Genomic DNA, 18887 nt, shown 5'->3' with positions numbered 1-18887 from the left:
GCACAATGGTACAATCATTCTGGAAAACATTTTAGTGGTTTCCTAAAAAATGAAACGTGGATTTCATATCACCTAGCAATATCATTCCTGAGCATTTTTCCTGAAATGAAAACTTATGATCACACAAAAACCTATACATATATATTCATAGTAGCTTTATTTGTAATAGCCAAAAAGTAGAAACAAATTAAATGTCCTTCAGTGGGCGAATGAGTACATCATTCATTGTGATACATCCATATCGTGGACTACATAAAAATTAATGAACTATTGACACACGCAACAACTTGGATGAATCTCCAGAGAATTATCTTGAGTCAAAAAAAGCCAATCTCAGAAGGTTGCATACTATATGATTCCATTTATATGATGTTCTTGAAACAATAACATAGAAATGAAGAAAAAATTAGTGGTTACCAGGGGTTAAAGAGGGATGGGACTGGGAGGGAGGTGGGTGTGGCTAAAAAGGGCACCACCAGCAACCCTTGTGGGGATGGGAATGTCTGTATCTTGACTGTATCAATGTTAATATCTGGATTGTGATATTGTACTATAGCTTTGCAAGATGCTGGCATTGGGAGAAAAGGGTACAGGTGAGATTATTTCTTACAAGCGCATGTGCATCTACAGTTATCCCAAAATATATTTAATTTAATTAAAAGAAAAAAAGAACTCAAGAACCAAGAATTGCTCTTTCCTCTGGGTTGTAACCACCCTTCCCACAAAGGCAGATTTAGAGAGCTATCATACTTCCAGAATTAGGGGAGGGGTGGTGAGTGGAGGGGGGCAGAGGACACAAAAACACCTCCCAGCGGCCTTGTACCCATATATCATTGTGCTGCTGTGAAATGGAAAGTGAGGGCCAGAGGGACAGCAACCAGGGAGAAATGGAAGAGGAGAGGTGTCTGGGGTGTGCGCAGAGTGTGTGGTCTGTGGAAGCCTAGGGGAAGCAAAAGAGCACCCCAGAGTTAATAAAGGGTTAGAGTTCCACACAAGGACTACAGGCCATTCTGCCTGAGGTCACAGGCCACTGTCACTGACTGCATGGACAGTGCCCTCTCAACAGGTGCCCATGTTCAGTTCACCAGATTTTTCCAGAGAGGTTGTGGGCCTTCGGCAAAGTGTCCCCAGAGTGTTTCCCCAATTCTAATAAGAATTATCATTTAGTGAACACCCTCTGCGCGCCCAGGCACCAGACTACATGCTTTGCAGCCCCTCCACAGCCCCTCAGTTCCATCCACAGGGTGGGGCTGCCATCTCCATATTCCAGCCCAAGAAGCCAGGCTCCAGGGGACAGCAGAGAGTGGCAGGTCAAGCCCAGGCCTCTTGCCCCGGACCACGTGCCTCTCCCTGTCTGGATGCTCTGGTCCACAGAAGCCTTTGTGCTTCCACTGTGGGAGGGAGGCACTGGCCCCAGTACCCACTCCCACCCCCCCAAGAAAATAGCATTCTGCCTCGAGAGCCCAGGAGGTATTTCTAGGCCAATTAAATCAGAGAGGCTGTTCTTGCTAATGTGTAATTGGTTTTAAAATCAGCAGACTTGCCTATCTCTGGATGACAATATTTAAATAGCAAAATGCCCCATCCCGAGTGGTTCTTATAAACCATGACCGAGGCCTTCTGCAGATGCAGCCGCCTTCTGTCAGTTCCCTCCTTGAAAGCAGTGGCTCAGCTCTAATTGGTTGCTGGGGATAAATATTTACAGGACTGTGTAAACGGAGGCATCTGCCTCTGAAGTCTGTTTGCGGGATCTCCACGGCAGTACCCAGGAAAGCCAGCAGGCTGGGGGGTGCGGCTCTCTGAGCTGGCTATCCTTTTCTTACAAATTGACAAGCGCTGTAGTCTTCCAGACTCAGGGCTGAATGTCTAATTAAATTTCCAGACCAGGATAACGGTGTTAGTTCCTCCTGGGTTCAGGAAGGCCACAGCTTCATGGCTTGGTGGAGAGGGAGGTCCCGAGAGGATGCGCATGCCCCTCCTGAGGCCCCGAATCTCACCCCTGCCTCCTGGGCCCTGCAGATCTCAGACTTGGGGGACAGAAGCCCCCTGGTCAGCCCCAGGTCCACCAGCGGCCATCAACAAGGGTGGGGGCTACCTCAACCTGTGGGAGACACAGCCTCCTCTGTTCTGTGGGGATTACATCACCACCTCACATTACACAGACACGTACACATACAGATATATCTACACGTATACACTACAATGAAGACTTAAAGCAACAAGGCACAGAAAGTGCCCAGGCCAGGGCCCAGCATCAAGGGGGACCTCTATGCACAGTAGCCACTAATATCTGAATGAGTGGGTCCCAATCTGGGCTGCATGTGAGGGTGCTTTACAAATACAGGTTCCTTGGCCTCACTCCTGTCCTGCTGGAAAATCACTGGGAGCCAGGAATCTGTATTTTTTAAGGAGCTCTCTAGATGGTCCTGATGTCACCAACCAGCCCCAGTCACACTGACCTTAATCCACCTGGGTTTAGCCTCAAGTCCCACTTGGCACAGGAAGGCTTCCTGGGCTATGACAGGCAGAGGGGTGAGGCCCCCAAATTCCCTCAGGACTCCTGTTGGAGACACTCCTTTGGTTTTAGCCTGTGCACTCTTGTCCTAACAATTCTGCTTGACTGCAGGCCTCGGGGGAGGCGGGGCAGTGACGGTCCTGCAGGGTCTTGTAGCCCTTGTTCCCCCAGGAGGGCACTCAGCATTGGCTGTGGATGATCAGGCTGCTGATAGAGATGACAATACCCACACTCATCCTGTACCACGTTCTCAGTGAGCTCTGTGTGAGGAGTGCGTGTGAGGGGCTGTGGGGTGTGGAGACACAGGGCACAGAGTGGGGCATGGGCTTTTCGGCAGACAGCTGGCTCCGTTGCTCATGGGCTATGCCACACTGGTGGTTACTGGATGTCCGTGAGTTCCATCCTTTCAATGTCGCAGCAGAGGGTCTGGCTGGGGAGCCTGGGAGCTCACAGAGGAAGCCGCCCTGGTTGAGGGGCAGGGTGGAAGATCAGGGACCATCTCTCGAAGGAGAGAGGGTTGATGAAATCAGTTGCCCCCCTGGGCCTCAGGTGACCCTATGAGAATTCAGGGGCAAATTTTGTCTGAGCTCAGGCGCCTCTGTCCAGACCTCCACCAGGACAAGAGAAGCTCAGCCTGGCTGAGGCCTATTGCTGGGCAGCACCTGCCTGGGCCCAGTGTCCACAGGCATTGGTTCTCTGCCCAGATCCCAGGAGGGGAGGTGGAGACCTTGGGGCTTCAGGTGAGATGCCCCGGAAAGCTCAACCCATTCCACCGTGTTAATTGTGATACTGCTGTGGGTCAGAAAGACCCCCAGCCCAGCCCTCACAACCACAGCCTGGCAGCCACACCTGGAACCAGGAGAAAGGAGCTTCTCAGAGGTTAAGGATTTGGGAGGTTAACTGTTTGCAATGATGGCCACCGTCCCTGGGCCTCTCGCTGGCACTCCCACACCTCACTGCTCCAGTATCCCCTGCATGGACTCAGCCCTCATCCCCCTCTTTTTCTCCTTCCTGGATCCTTCATGATGCCTGACGAGTGACAGCCAGACCCCCTGCATCGTTACCCTCTTCTGAAAGTGTTCCCCTCTTGCCTCAGCTGGAGGCTGGTATCCCCTGAGGGGCGCACTTCCCTGTGTCCCCTCACAGGGGACTGTTATTTTCCTTCACATGCACATACCTCAGGGCCAGGTCAGGTAGGTGGTTCCCTTCTCCATGTTCTCACTTCTAAATGACTCCTCCTCTCCTCTTTCCCTTTGGAGCCGCAGCTGGTAGACTTTTATCCCCCCATCACCATCATCCATCCCCTTTGTCGCTGTGCTCCACCGATCTCCTCACAACTCCACAGGCCCAGGTTTCTCTTTTCCCTGCACCGACCAAAGTCCTCTTACTCTCTAGGTTTCATCTCCTTTTGCCTTTGCAAGAATTCCACCCCTCTATTTATCTCCTCTCTCCTCACTGACAACTTCTCGTCCTGGATTACTACCATGCACTTGTCTACATACAACCGTGTATTTGCTTCTCCTACTAAAAAAAATTCTCTTGACCCCCATCCTCTTCCAGCAACTCCCCCCTTTTTCTGCTCCTTTTAACACCAAAATGTCTGAAAAGAGTCATCCACACTTACTGATTCTACTCATTGACCGTCTCATCCACAACTTCTTCCTGCTGCTGGATCATCTCCATCAGCATACAACCATTCATTCTTCCTACTACTCCAGTCTGACCTTTGTGAAGGTCATTGATGACTTAAGGTGGCCAAGCCCAGAGTCTCATTTCTGTCCTGCTCTTCCTTGAGCTCTCAGCAGCTTTCTGTGTGGTTGGCCGCTCCCTCCGTCCCTCTTGGATATTTGTGACTCATCTTCTTGTGTTCTCTTGACTTCATGGACTGTTCTTTCTCAATCCCTTTTGCATCGTTCTTCATCTGACCTCCGAGGCCTCGTTCTTCTCTTTTGAGATGATCTCAGCCAGGTCCATGACTTTAAATATCACTTACGTGCTGATGGCTCTCAAATTTATATCTCTGTACTGACCTCTCCCTTGAGCTCCAGACACATTGATCTAACTTGATGTCTCCATTTAGATGACTCAAGGCATCTCACATCTAATGTACTTGGAAAGGCCTTCTCCATTCTGTAGCCACTTCCCCAACCTAGCTCCCATCTCAGTGAATGGTGCCACCCTCTACTCAGTTGCTCAGATCAAAAACCTAGGAACCTTTCTCACTTCTCTTTTCCTTCCTATCATGTCAACTTTGAAATATATCTAGACCCCACCCATGTCTTTCCATCTCCACTCCCAACTCTAGCTCCAGTTGCCATAATCTTTCACTTCTACTCTGACATAGTTTTCTAAATGGTTTCCCTTCCATGAGAAAGGGCTGTTCCAGGGATGAGGGCTTTGTGAAGGATTGCTTTCCTGCTGTGCAGATGACACAGTCAGTGCTAACCGGATTAATAGGATTTCCGAGGGGAAGGCATACGTGCCCTCTCCTTTCTGTCGCGCTTCTCTTAGAAACAGCACTTTCATTCAGAAAGCCAGATCAAGTGCCATTAACAAATTAATTCTGATTAGCGCAGCCCAAGCACTTAGACCTCAAGGCAATCCTGGTCAGTCCTGCAGGGACATGGCTTGGGCCTGGCCTGCTAATAAAGTGCAAACTGTACTGGAAACAGAGTGATTATTTTGATGCCTGTTTCTGTCCCTGGAGGGGAGAAGAGTGGGATTTGATTACACCATAGTCTCCTAAGGGAATGAACTCACTTTCAAATGATAAGTTATTAATTCCCCAACTTCGCAGTTAGGTCTGTGAGAACAGGGTCAGCTCTCACTCCTCCCTGTGTCTCCTGCAGCCCCCGATTTAGGACAGAGCATTCTGCAGGTGCCCAATAATTGAATGAAAGAATGATTAATTGGTAAATGGGAAATAAGTGTGGGGCTCAGTAGCATTAGTAACCCTTCATTCTTTTATTTAACAAATATCATTGGGCACCTACTGTGTTTGACAGAGCAGATCCAGAGGTTAAACCATACAGATAAGGCCCCCGTTCTCCTGGACCTTATAGAATGGGGGACAGAGGCAGATAATCAGCATGAATCAAACAAAGGAAAGCTGACTTCAGAGAGGGAGAAAGGCAATTGAGACGAGAAAACAGGTCAAGGTGACAGAGCGTGTGAGTGTTGGTGTGGGGGAGTGCGGTGCTCAAGGAGAGAGAGCCTGTGCTGAGCTGAGCTCTGGAGGGTGCAAGGAGCCAGCTAGCCCTGGGGGAAGAACTTTCTAGGGAAAGGGATCAGAAAATGCAAGGGCCTGTTGCCGGGGAGCCAGGCCCCACCACCTTCTTATTCTCCCAGTACATCCAGTATGGCCGTCTTCGGTGGCCAGGCTGCTCTCCTTGTGGTACCGGGTAGGGCAGACAGGTCCCTGCTGGGTGGTTGGCTCTGCCCGCAGTCAGTCCGCCCGCCTGGATGCTGTCCTTCCCTCCTGCCCTCTCACTCACGTCACAGGGCTTTGCTCCATTCCCACCTCTTCCAATGAAGCCTTTCAAAATCTCCCAACTGAAAGGGCTCCCTCCTCTCTCTGAAGCCCTGGAGCATTTATTTGGCGCCTGCAGTCTCTATTGCCTCACATGGGCAGACACTGCATCACTGTGCCTTTGATTCTCCTCCCGGTGCCCTCTCTCCCGATTTCTATTGAGTGGGCTGCTCAGAGCAGGGGCTTCATCTTCCCTGTCGCTTACACTCCCCAAGCCTAGCCCAAGTCCTCAGCTTACAGACACTTAGGGTGTCTAATGGACACCTGGCGGGATGAAAGCCCCAGGGGCAGATGGAGGCAGGCTCACAAAAGTCTTGCCTCTCATCCCAGAATCTCTAATGTAGGCAAGAAACGAAGGCATTTCATCTAGTTCTTGGGACTAGGGCTGGCCTTGGATTTGAAAAGTAGTTTCCAGAAGAATGATTTAAAAAATGTAAGGTTATTATGTGCTTTCTTATGGAAATGCTTGGAAACTTGCATAAGAGCAGTAACCAGCCAGAAGGATAAGGTCAGCTTGAAGATGAAAAGTTCTAGTTCCAAGAAACCACAAGAAGGAGGCAGCCAACCACCCTCCCAGAGGGGAGCTCCATCCTAAGTCCCCATCTGACAGCTCTCCCTGTGACTCAGACCCCTAAAATGAGTACCAGCCCTGCCCACCAGTAAACAACTGCTTAACTGTGGCCAGCCTTCCTCCAGCTCGAAACCTTTCCTCCCTCAATATTCCCGGACATCCCGGTATTCCAGTGCTGGTCAGCCTCACCCAGAAAGCTGGAATATTGTCAGAGGAAATACGAGGGTACAAAAGGTGCCTTCAGCATCAAGGCGCCTGGGCTGACAGCAGGACTTGCCATGAGTGGGTCCTGAGTTGGAGGGAGGCCTGCGCTCCCAGTGCTATGGCAAATGCGGATGAGGCACGGTGCCTGACCCTGGAGGAAGGAAAGCCAATGGGCATGAGGATGAGATGAGTGTGGAGACGCACTGGGCACTGCTGCTAACCTTTCACGAGGACCGTCCTGGCCTCAGCCCACTCGCTCCTCCCGTCTGACGTCAGCAGGCCGATTGGAGGCAAGCGTTCATCCTCGTTGGAAGCCATTTTGGCTATTTTTCTCAACTGAGTGAACAGATCCCCCTCACTGAGACGGCGGAAATTAATGACAACATCCAAGACAAAGAACTGTGGGGGAAACAGGTCAAACATGTCACTCATGGCAGCCGGCCCAAGGCGTCAGGCCTTCACTGAGCGTTCACACGTGAGCATGGACTGGAGATGCTCGGGCCCAAGGTTCCCAAGGTATGTGATGGTTCTGAACAGTCGCAATTTGGCAACCAACCCAATGCTATTGACTGTGCTGGACTCCAGGCTGCTCCAAATCAAAGAAGGCCCGATTAAACTTAGCTAAAAGAAAACTTGATCCTGTGGTTCCTAGTTCACATAAAACACTGTGTTTGTGGGGAACTGAGTATAAATTGGTACAACTGCTGTTGGAAGGCAGTGTCTATCAAAACTAAAAAGGTGCATACCCTATGATTCAGCAATTGCTCTTATAAATACACACTTTAGCCTAAGGCTTAGAGCAATATATATCCTTGTGCCCTGAAAGAGATATAAAGGAATGTGCACGTCAGCCTTGTTTGCAATAGCAAAATGGGAGAGGGAGCCTGAATGTTTGCAGGAGTGGAACGGCTAAGTGAAATGTTAGTATACTTGTCCAGTGTATGTCTACCTAGCAGTTAAAGGAATGAGCTAGCTCTCAATACAGCTATAGGGATAGATCTCAAACACACTGGTGAGTGGAGAAAAAAAGAAGTCAGCAAATAATATGCAGAGGAGGATTAAAATGGAAAAACAACACACAAAAAGCTCTATGCATATGTGTGCACATACATGTGTACCCACATGTGCTTTGTGTGTAAGGCCTGTGAGCTGTCATTCAGTAGCTTCGAAGCTAGGATCTCGGGCTTTCTAAAGGGTCTTATTCCTAGGCCCAGGTCAAGATCCCTTTTCAGCTGGTTGACATCAGCAACTGGACCCATGCCCTCAGCAGAGTCCACATGGCCTGGTCCAGAGCAGGATCCCTGAGAACGTTTCTGGAAGGGAGGGATACTGTAGTGTGTGGGGGCTGGGAAATGCTAGGTTTGACTCTTGAATGAAGATGGAGGAAGGTCCTCATTTTGTGGCCAGCCAGGGTGTCAGGTGGGCTTCAAACCTGGGAACAGCCACCTTCCTGTGGCAGACTTTCACGGAGCTCTCAACTTAGACTGAAAATGCGAGCTGACCCAAGAAGAAATCATTGTGGAACAAATACCAGGGGAGAACCTGAGGTGGGCGTCAAACTTGGGCTTTAGCAAAAATCAAAACAAAATAGTTTTTGTCAGGTGAAATATATATGTGGAGCCTCCATATATAGAATACATAGTCTAGTGGGCGCTGGTGAAGGGTCAGGAGCCCTCATGCACAGCCTGTCCCCTGGGCCCCCATGGGCTCTTGTTGGCTCCCTGGCACCCAGTCTGAAGACCTGAGCTACAGGGGATGGAGTGTGCACTTGTGGCATTGGCCAGACCTAGGTGTCCTTCCCCCCCCTTGGACGAGCCACTTAACTTGTCTAAGTCTCATTCCTCATCTGACAAATGGAGATCCTAAGGCCCCCTCTGCAGGGTCACTATAGGATCAGACAGGACGAATGCGTGCCGGTGCCGAGCCCATGGCCTGGACACAGAGGTCCCAACAGTCAGTGCGTAAAGCTGTCTGTCTGTCTGTGTGTGGTCTCCAGGAAGGCCATGGCCTGGGTGACTGCACGTGGAGGAGCTGAGGCCATGCTGGGTCTCATTAATGACCTTCGGTCCATCCAGGCAGTTCTTTCATCCTAACCTGGCTGATCAGCGCTGAAATGGGAGCCCAGCAAAGGCATTTTCAATTGATGACTCTCCTCATTCTTAAGAGCCAACCAGTGAAGAGAAATGGGACTGACTGGGAGTCAGGAGACCCCACTTTGGGGCCACTCTGCCCCACTCACCATGTTTCTCCCCGAGGGGCTGAGTGCACGTGCACCCCTCTCCGAGCCCAAGAGGCTGCTGCAGCAAGGGGCCCCTTACCTGGTTGCAGCAGGCCACGATGATGTGCTCAGGCTCGGGCAGGACACTGCTCTTCCGGGCCACCAGCGTGTCCTGGGTGTGGCCGGGGAGCCGGTAGGAGGAGAAGAGCCCGTAGTATTGCTTCATACAGAGGGGCTGCCCTGACAGCTGGCCCTTGGCACAGTCGGTGGGGATGGAGTGGCTGGAAGGGGAGAGCACGCAGGGGAGGCAGGCAGTGAGAGGGCGGAGGGAGGCCGGGGGGCAGGACTGGCTCTACCGTAGCTTGATTAGACAAGGCAGGGTGCAAACCCCGGAACTGCATTAGGATGGCAGCCAAAGAGCTCGGTTTGCCACTTTTTAGAGTAGAGGAGTGCCCCCTTTCCACAGCCCATGGAGACCCTCGGGTGTTCCCCAGCCGTTGGCCTCCCTCACCCCTGCCTCCCGCACTGCATGTGCAGAGCTTGCCATTGCAGCCCTCTGTGCCTTTGCTTGTGCTGATCTCTGCTTGGCACGCCTTCACCCCTGCGCTCAACTAATTTGTTTAGAAAACTCCTTCCACTCCTTCAAGAGCCTACTCCTTCATCACCTCTTCTACAAGCCTCCTCTGAGTTCAAGGCAGAAAGTTCTCTTTCTCCTGTGGTCTCAGCACGCCTTGTATCCTTCCTGCCTTCCTCCCTCCCTCTCCCCCTTCCTCTTCCTCCTCCTCCTTCTTCTCTCTCCCTCTCTCTTTCTCTTTCTCTCTCTCCTTCTTCCCTCCACCCTTTCAGCCAGCACATGTTACTGAGCCCTCGTCTATGCCAGGCACCATTGTGAGATCTGAGGATATAGTAGCAAAAGAGACAGGAGTTTCCTGATCCAGTGGGGCAGGTCCTGGGATGCGTAGGTGGGGCACGGACAACAAGCAGCAAACTTGTAAACTGGGAGGGCTTCACGTAGTGAGCAGGGCGATGAGACAGTGATGGGCAGGGGAGGAGGAGTGGCCAGGGGCAGGGTCACTAAGGACAGACGTGTAAGCTGAGCCCTGAAGGTAAGAGGCAGCCATGAGAAGAGCTGGCCTGGGTGGAGCGAGGCCAGGTGGGTCGAGTGGGGTGTCCAGGGCCCTGCTGCTCAAAGGGCGGGTGTGGGACTGAACTGTGACGACCAGCCCACGACAGGGTGAGCGCGGGAATCAGAGGGAGCTTTCAGAAACTTTTGTAGTGATTTGATAGAGGATGTTTATGTCTGTTGAATCTAATAATAAAACAAGTGGTCTCATATTTTGCCATTTTTCTACTAATTCATGTTTGTAGAGTTTTACAAACGTTTTACTGAATTAAAAAATATATTGGTCCTTCACCCCAGGTTGTTTAAGGAACACCTGTCCAAGGCAGAAGGGAAGCCAGTGGGGCTGAAGCTGAGTAAAGAGAAGGCAGATGAGACAGTAAAGCAGTGTCATTTTATTCTTGGTGCAGTGAAAGTCCTTGGGGGAACAGGGAGGGAGCCTTTGGGTTGAAGAGCAGGTGATAGGGGCCAATGGGGGGGGCGGGGAAAGAGCCAGAAAGGAGGCATAGGGACTGGTTCTGGAGGGAGAGTGACATACCTGAGCATGGATTAGATGAGGAGGCGAGGGAGAAAGAAAGCACAGGTCACTTCTAGGGTCCTGGATTTACGAACCAGGGGTGTGTTGGCATTTACTGAGATGGCAAGCAAGGTGAGGGGCAAGCTGGGGGTGGGGAGGGGACCCAAGGTCCTCTGGGGATGACTCAGTTTGCAATGACTGAGAGACGCCCAGGGGGATGTCTGGGGGTCGCATAACCAAGTGTGGTGCTCAGGGGAACGGACGAAGCTGTGTTTTGTGCTGTTTATGTGTCTGTCTTGCCAAATGGTTTGAGAACTTTTGAAATAGGGATGGGGCCTTATTTCTCTTCATCTTCCCAGCATCAATACACTGCAAAGTGAGCAAATGAATGAATGAGTGAATTAAGGGTCCAAAACAGGCACTCGGGCAAATGTTCCAGCCTTACAACGTTTGCAATCATAAGACGTGGGAACCCTCACGTGGGGTGTATATGCATGTGTATCCAAGTGAGTGTGCACTCACACGCATGCACACATGTGAGAGTCTACAGTCTACACCGTCAGCGATGGTGGGGTACAAGGTCACCAGCCCCAGTGGCCAGGGCCCTGGCCCTTCCTCCTCTCCTGTCCTGCTGGGGCATGGTAAGGGATAAGGATCTTTGAAATCAGAGACTGGGTGACCCACCATCGGAGCTGGCAGCAGGAGGAGGGAGTTCTGGGAGATGGCAGCACACTCCCAGTGAGGAAGAGAGACGGCCAAAGAAACACACAGGAGGAGGGAGGACAGTCGTGGAAGGTCGGGTGACCCCGCCAGGTAACCCAGGTAACGGTACAGAGGGGAGTGAGCAGAGGGAAGTCCAGGAGTGTTTGGTTCAGAAATGTGTGGAGACCCTGCTGTGCTCCTAGCTTGGGGATGAGAGCTTCACAGGCCTCATCTCATAGGACAGTCGAGGTGCTACTATTATTATTTTCATTTGACAGAGAGGAGACTACAGCTAGGAGTGATTCCTCTCACCCAGGGTCAACACATCCTGCGTTGTGGGTGTCAGAATTCAGACTCAGGTCTGCTGACCCCAGGGCCTGAGCCCCAAGCCGCTCTCCAGAGGGAGCAGCCCTACCCTGAAGGGGCTGCAGGTCTGAGCCTCTGCTCCAAGGCTGGGTAAGATGGAGTTGGATAAAGTTGAAAAGAGAGTCAAGTTCGCCCCTTGTGCCTTCCTCACTCTGCCACCTCCTGGCTGTGTGACCACAGATAAGCCACTTAACGTCTCTGAGCCTCAGCTTCCTCTTCTGTGCGACAAACATTGCTTTGGGCCACTCTCTTATTCCAGCATCTGATGCCCTTATATTATCCGCCTCTGGAGACCCTGGGTCCTGCAGATCCTCTCACTCTCCCTGCTGCTCCTGGGCCAGAGGAGAGACCTTCCTCCTAACGCCAGTGATTACCCATGGTGCCTATGCACTCTCTCCATCTGTTGGGACACCCTCTGTCCACTGGGTCAGCTTACTGAGTTCTGGAGTGGGGCGGGGCTGAGAAAACAGGCTCAGAGTGGGGAGACCATTCCCTCTGGTAGCAGGTAGCAAGGCTGAATTCAGCCTCACCTCATTCCAACAACTCTTCCTTCCCCACCTTCTGGTGTGTTCTCCAGATTCGTGACACATGAATTCGTGGTGCGTGTGCACATGTGAGGTGTGGAGGGAGGGGGGCATTTTGAAGAGATCAAGGAAGAACAGTGCTTACCCCAGAAAAAGGAACCAGTGATGGTTGGGCCAGCTGGGGTAAAGGTCGCTCTGATGCTGGGGGTGTGGTGGGGGGGATGTTACTTGCTTTGTGACAGGAGCTGGGAAAAGACAGGATCCCTGCCCTCTGGGAGCTCCTTGTGTAGTGTGGCAGGGAGACAGATGAATCAGCAGGCTGTGCCAGATCAGGGCACTTCCCTGCCCAGGCTGGGCCCAGGCCTACCTGTCCAGCAGGGCCTTGTAGTCCAGCACTCCAGAGATGAGGTTGGCTGCAAACCTGCCGAGAGATGAGAGACGAGGCCTTAGCCTCTCCTCCAGGGCCCGGGCTCCCTCCCTCTCTCCAACCTTCCTCTCCCTCCTCCCTCCTTCTGTCCTTCTTCCCTCCTCCCTCTCTCTCCAACTCCCTCCTCCCCTCCCCCTCCCTCTCTCTGTTTCTCCCAGACTCAGCGACCACCCACCAGATGCCAGGCTCCGGGGGTGCACCCTAACCAGGTGGGATTCCTGTTGCCCGCCCCCGATGCTGCCAGTCTTTCCCGAGCCTTGGATTAAAAACCATCCTGTGGAGAGAACTGGGGGGAGGAGAGGAACCTGGAAGGTGAATGAGGAGGAAGATGAGGGAGAGGAAGCCAGGAGAGGCAGCAGAGCCAGCAGGGGTGGGGGTCTTCCTAGGAAAGGCCTGTGCTGGGACGGGACTGGGCCAGGACCCCGGGATTCTGGGAAATCCAGTCTCCTGGGAAAAGTCAATCATTTGGTCCCCTTAGTGCTAATGAAAAGGAAAGCAGGTCCTGGGGGGGAAAAGACACCAGAGAATTGTGCCACGGACTGTGTCATCTTAACTGTCCGTGGATGATGAGCTCTGGCTTAATTGTATCAGGAGGAAAATGCCTCCTTGGATGCAATTTTGAGAACTGTTTTCATAAGTCGTTCATCTATCCGCACACTTCTTTCTGCCCAAGGGAAGCCCAGGCTGCAGGGGAAGGGGGAAGGCTGCCCTCGGCCAGCAGGTTGGTTGGGCTTCTCTTGGTGAGGGAGGAGGGGGCTGGGTCTTCCTAGCATAGCTGAGCCCTGCCCATAGGCCGAAGTGGGCTCTGCCTCTTGTTGTTCCTCCCTCTGAACTGTCCCCATGCTGTGCCACATGCAGGTCCTGAGACCGGATTTGGCTCTGAGAGACTCCCGCAGGGAGATCCTCCCATCCCGCCCCTCCCCTGCGTGGATGGCCCCTCCACCGTCACCAGTGGGCGCAGAGGCCGCTCCAGCAGCTCAGTGAGCTCTGAAATTGCAGCAGATGGCAGAGGCTCTGGCGGCAGCAGCTGATGGGAAGGAACCATCTCCACCCCCTCAGAGCCTCTGAGAGCTGGCAGCTGGAGGGCCGCAGAGGCAGTCCCAGCCTCAAGTCCCAGCGGGGTCAGAGGGTCCACACCTCCTCCCAGGGCCTCAGCCAGGTCAAGACTGCTGTGGGGACACTGGGGGACCCATGAGCCCCATTAGTGCCCACCCCACCCCAAAGAAATACCTTCTGAGGAAGACCTTGTGTCTGTTACTCACAGCAGCCTTGCCTAACCTCCTTCCTGACCCCACGGCCTGCACAGTTGCTGTCTCAGGGCCATTTGGCCTCAGAAAGCTCAGCCAAGGCATGAGCTTCGGCCTTTCCTTCCTGGGGCTGTGGCCAGGACCCCTCCACCAGGCAGACTCCCAAGCTGCGAGCCCGGGAGCATGGTGGCCTCACCTCAGCTGGTCGTTGGTGTCTTGGAAGTGCTGCCGGGCAAAGATCACTGCTGGGCTGGAGTTGACAGGCAGGGCCAGGCGGTTATTGAGATACATGTCGCTCAGCCAGTACTCAGACACCTGCCGAGAGGGTGAGGAAGAGGCACCGTTACCCTCAGCGGCCACACACCCCTCCAAACAAGGGCACCTTGTCTGTGGAGCCCACCAGTCCCATCCTGGCAGCCCCGAGAGACTGGATCATGCACCTTTTCGTTTATTCATTCCAAGAACAATCACTGAGCCCCAGTTATGTGCTTGGGCCCGTGTGCTCCCCAGCCTGCCATGCCTGCCCTCCGTCATTGCCCCATGCTCTCTCCTTCCCTTCATCCCGGTTTCCCATCCAGGTTGTTGAGTGCTTCGTCCAAGTCCCCTGCCCATCCTCAGGAGTGTCCCGTTCCTGCCTTTCACCCTTCTCTGCTTCCCTGACCTCATCTGTATCCTCTGTTGCCCCTACCCTTGTCTCCCATCTGTCCCTCATCCTTGTCCCTCTCTGTCCTCCATCCCTGTCTCTCGTCTGTCTCCATCCCTGTACCCCTGTCTCTCCCCATCACCCCATCTCTATCTCCGTCTGTCCCCTCTCTGTCCTCATCCCTATCTCCCATCCCACCTCTTGTCTGTCTCTTACCTTTGCCCCTTGCTGTCCCTCTGCCTCTCCCCCATCCCTGTCCTCCCATCTACTCCATCTTTGTCACCTATCTGCCCCTCATCCAAATCCCTCTGCCTCCATGCCTACTTGTGCCCCTACCCCGTGGGTCCCTTGTCTGCCCCCCAGTCCGCCCCCTCCCAGCAACTCTTACCCAATTGGCTGTCTTCTCCTGCCGTTCCAGGAGCTTCTGCTGCAGGGACTCGCCAAGGCCACCAGGGGCCCCGAACCGCTGCACGATGGCCTGGCTCCTCTTGAACTGCTCCTCAGGCACCAAGTGCTGCATGCAGCGCAGGTAGGTGGCCAGGGTCTGCTGCAGTGGGGGCACTGGAAGTTTGGGCAGCCCCTAGAAGAGAAGGTTCACAGACACTTGCTCTGCCTGTCTTTAAGTGTGGTCCCTGCCTGTCCCCAAGTTGACCCCCAATGTCTGTCTCTGTCCGCCTCTATCCTTGCTCCCCATTCTGGGACACGTCTCTTTCCAGGGCTCAGCTCAGCAGAATTGTGAGACTTGGGAAGCTCCTGTTTGCTTTCTCCCACACCCCGGCTCTGCCCCCAGGAGGGGACAAAGTGCAAAGGAAAAGACCTTGATGTTGGCACCAGGCACACCTGGGTTCATGCCCTGACCCTGCTGCTGACCAGCTGTGTGATCTTAAGCAAATCATCCCTACCTCTGTGCCTTAGTTTCTGTAAAATGGGGGCAATAACCTCTACCTCTCATAGGATCAAAGAGATCATGGACGTGAAAGTGCTTATAAACCATAAAGAATGGGTTTAAGATGAAATAGTCCTGGTATTGATATTGGCTGCTGGTCACTCTTCATTTAGGAATTGTTCCCAGCTGGGGCCCCAGAATCCAATTGATCTCTGGACCCAAAGCATGTGACTCTAATGGAAAGATTCGGACAGATGAAAGATGGAGGGAAGCATAGTTCGTTGCTTGCCCTAATGACCAGAATTCTGCAAGATGTGTCCTGGGAAGGTGACTCATACCCTGGGCTCCTTAGTAAGTCCCTCCCAGCTATGAAACTCAGGGAGGAGCATTTTGCTCCCCATGGATATGGGACGAACAAGGGGAGTACAGCGGAAGATCTTCCTCTCTTAATCTCTCTGAGCCTCAGCATCCTCACCCACCGGACATAAATCACAACTCCTCCCTGAGAAGGGCACAGAGAGAATTAAATGAGAGAACCAACTGGCCCCAAATAGGTACATCACAAAGTGTTATGAGGTTACTGTCCTTATCCCTCCAGAGTGATTCCTAAGAGGAAATCCATAATCTCTGGGGGCCCCCACAGGGTGGAGAGAGCCTGAGTGGAGCGCCCCTCGGCTGACCTCCTGCCTGGGCTCCGTGCTGCCCACTTTACCAGCTCTGTTCACCCGGGGATCTCACGTGTGTGTTCAACAATGTTATGGCTTAGCCTGGGCGGGGATTTTTGTCCCATTTACAGATGGGGAAACTGAGACTCAGAGAGTGGAGAGACTAGTCCAAGGTGACTCAGCAATTTGGCAGCAGAGCTGGGACCTGAAATCAGTCTTCATTCAACGTCTGCTCTGCTCCTTTCTCCTCAGTCGATCCCTCCCTTCCCCTCCTGCTCCCTGTTGCGTCCCCTCCCTTTCCTTCCTCCTCACTCAGCTGGAAACCTGGAAACCGGGACTTTTCATAGTATTGCTTCAATTGTACAAAGTTGGCAGATAGTCGGCTGCCTTCTTTCAGGGGGTTCCCCTCTATTGGGTGGGGCGGGCAGTGAATTTCCACCCCGGGTGGGCTGCAGAGTAAGGGGGCCTTTTGAAAGCTTGCCTCTGGGGCCAGGCTGGTGGCGGAGCCGTTAAGTGCGCGCGCTGTGCTTCAGTATCCCGGGGTTCGCTGGTTCGGATCCCGGGCGCGCACCGACGCAGCGCTTGTCAAGCCATGCTGCGGTGGCGTCCCATATAAAGTAGAGGAAAAGAAAGCTTGCCTCTGCTCTGCTGCTGCTGCTGCACAGTCTGGAGCCCCCCCACGCGGCAGCCATGGGCAGACCGGGACTATGTGTGTGTGCACTGATGAATGAATGGTAGTCCTCAGCCTGCCTGAGCCTGTCTTTAGAGGTCACTGCCCCAGGGCGAGGAAGGAGGATGCCAGTGCCAACTAGGGGCTGCTCCTGCCCTGGGAAATACTCAGGGCTGGGTCTGGGCAGCATGCCAGGTTGCTCAGCCCACTCCCAGAGAGCCAGGTCCAGGCCTCCCACCGCACCACTCTGGTTCCCTCTTCCTTCTCTTGGGGTCTGGGGGTCTGTGTGGTGGGTGAGCGAGAAAGCACCTACAGAAAGCCCAGCCCAGCTGGTGGTCTGGCCTGCTAGAAACAAGCCACCCTTCTTTGGGGCTCTGGCAGTGCCCTGGGACGCAGCCTGGCTCATGGGAATCGGTGATGGGTAAAAGAAATGAGACAGGAAATCTCTGCTGAGATGTCTCAGCCCCTTGGGCTCCTCCCAGACTCTCATGGGATTCTGGCCCACACCTGGGGCCAGAGGCAGGGATTTGTACTAATGAGGGTCTTTGGACCCTGGGATCTCAGGTCAATACACGTTTCCTGGGTAGTTCTTGTGAGCCAGGCCCTGGGCTGGACTCAGGGACGATGGAGAGACAGGGCTTCTCTGAGGGCAGCCACAGCCCAAAGGGAAGGATGTGCCACAGACAAGAGGCAACGACAGAGGTGTTTGTTAGCTGCAGAGGTTGGGACAATGTGGTAAGCAACTTCATGGAGAGAAGCCAGAAAGTTCTGATCAGGGTTTCAAATGAAGCCCTCAGTGGGGTGGAGGGTAAGGAGGTGCCAAGAAGACAAGTGTGGCAGAGGAACAAACCTGTGAGACAACCTGGAGATCAGATGCGTTGCTCTATCACTCTGGAAGGTGAGTCTGGTTGTGGAAGGAGGATGCTAGCCCGAGGAGAGGCAGCACTGTCTCAAGCCAGTGGGGAAGACGGTGCCTAAGGCTCCAGGGCTGAACTAGCGACAGCAGCTGGGGCTGGGGCGTGACAAGGCTTAGAGTAGGGAATTCAGCCTCACCCTGAGGCCACTCCACTGGGCTCAAAGCCGTTGGAAGTGGAACACTGGGTGGCGGGAAGCCCCGGGAGAGAAAGGAGTACCTGGTCCAGTCAAGGGCTCTCCCTGGCCTTTCCGGTTAGGAAATGTGGCTGTCTCATTCCCTCAGCACCCCCTGAAGCCACTCCCAGCCCCTCCAGACCCTCCTGCACTCTTCAGCAGGCTCAGAGCAGGGACTGCAGCTTGGGCCTCATGCCCAGGAGAGTGTAGGGCCAGGGCCAGGCAAGTGCTGGGGGCCAGTCCCACTCAGGACTGTTCTGGAAGCAAAGGCATGTAAGAGGGGAGAGCAGGGGATAGGAGAGAAGGCTCTAAAAATCACTCACAGTCTCTTCCTCACTGCTGGGAGTTCTTGCTGCCATCTTCTGTGGGGCTTTTTCCCGGATGGGCATCTTGGCGACTCCTGGTTGGGGAAGCAGAGGTGCAAACCTGGGGGCCAAGAAGCAGGGAGGCATCAATACCACAGCCACACAGACCCGCCATGGACCCTTCACCTCCACAGTCTGACCCTACCCTGTAAGGAGGCCAGGGCTAGACAGCAGTGTACACGGGCCTCATGTAGGCCTGGCCCCAATCTCCTGACCTCCAGACCAGCTCTCCGGCCACAGTGTCCTTTCTGACCCCCCAGACAGGAGAGGGTGGGGCCAGAAGTGAGCCTCCAGCTGGAACCTGCTCCACAAGACTGCTGTCATCTAGACCCAACTGACTGGCCCAGGGCAGCAGGAGAGGGAGCAGGGCTGGGCTTGCCCACTCCAGATCCAGGAGGGACTGTTGGCAGAGCTCTGGCTTTGTTACTGCTTGGGATCCAATAGATATGTGCTTTGCAGATTAAAATCTCTCTTTCCCAAGAGCCCGGGGGGGGACAACCAGCCCTCCCCCAGCATTGTGGGTCACTCTGTGGGAGCCCCTACTCTGATCTCACTCCACAGAGATTGCATAGGAATTTGCAGGGCTCAACCACTTGGAATCTGACTGTGATGGAGAAGGGGAGAGTGGC

The 18887-nt window shown here is 53.6% G+C and overlaps 1 protein-coding gene across 1 annotated transcript in view; it reads right to left on the bottom strand.

The window, feature by feature from the left end:
- The window catches only part of CHAT (choline O-acetyltransferase), a 46322-nt gene extending 28040 nt beyond the window's left edge, over positions 1–18282 (bottom strand). The window contains exons 1-6 of the mRNA XM_058542651.1: positions 18217–18282; positions 14972–15163; positions 14137–14255; positions 12634–12687; positions 9138–9318; positions 7041–7218 (exon numbers count right to left, since the gene is read on the bottom strand). Coding sequence (XP_058398634.1) covers positions 7041–7218; positions 9138–9318; positions 12634–12687; positions 14137–14255; positions 14972–15163; positions 18217–18282 — 790 coding nt within the window. The remainder of the gene's footprint in view (positions 1–7040; positions 7219–9137; positions 9319–12633; positions 12688–14136; positions 14256–14971; positions 15164–18216) is intronic.
- Positions 18283–18887: the final 605 nt, after the last annotated feature.

Source organism: Diceros bicornis, chromosome 6, assembly GCF_020826845.1.
Source record: "Diceros bicornis minor isolate mBicDic1 chromosome 6, mDicBic1.mat.cur, whole genome shotgun sequence".
Lineage (NCBI taxonomy): Eukaryota > Metazoa > Chordata > Mammalia > Perissodactyla > Rhinocerotidae > Diceros > Diceros bicornis.
The sequence above is the reverse complement of the archived record's forward strand: the minus strand, read 5'-3'. Positions and strand labels throughout refer to the sequence as shown.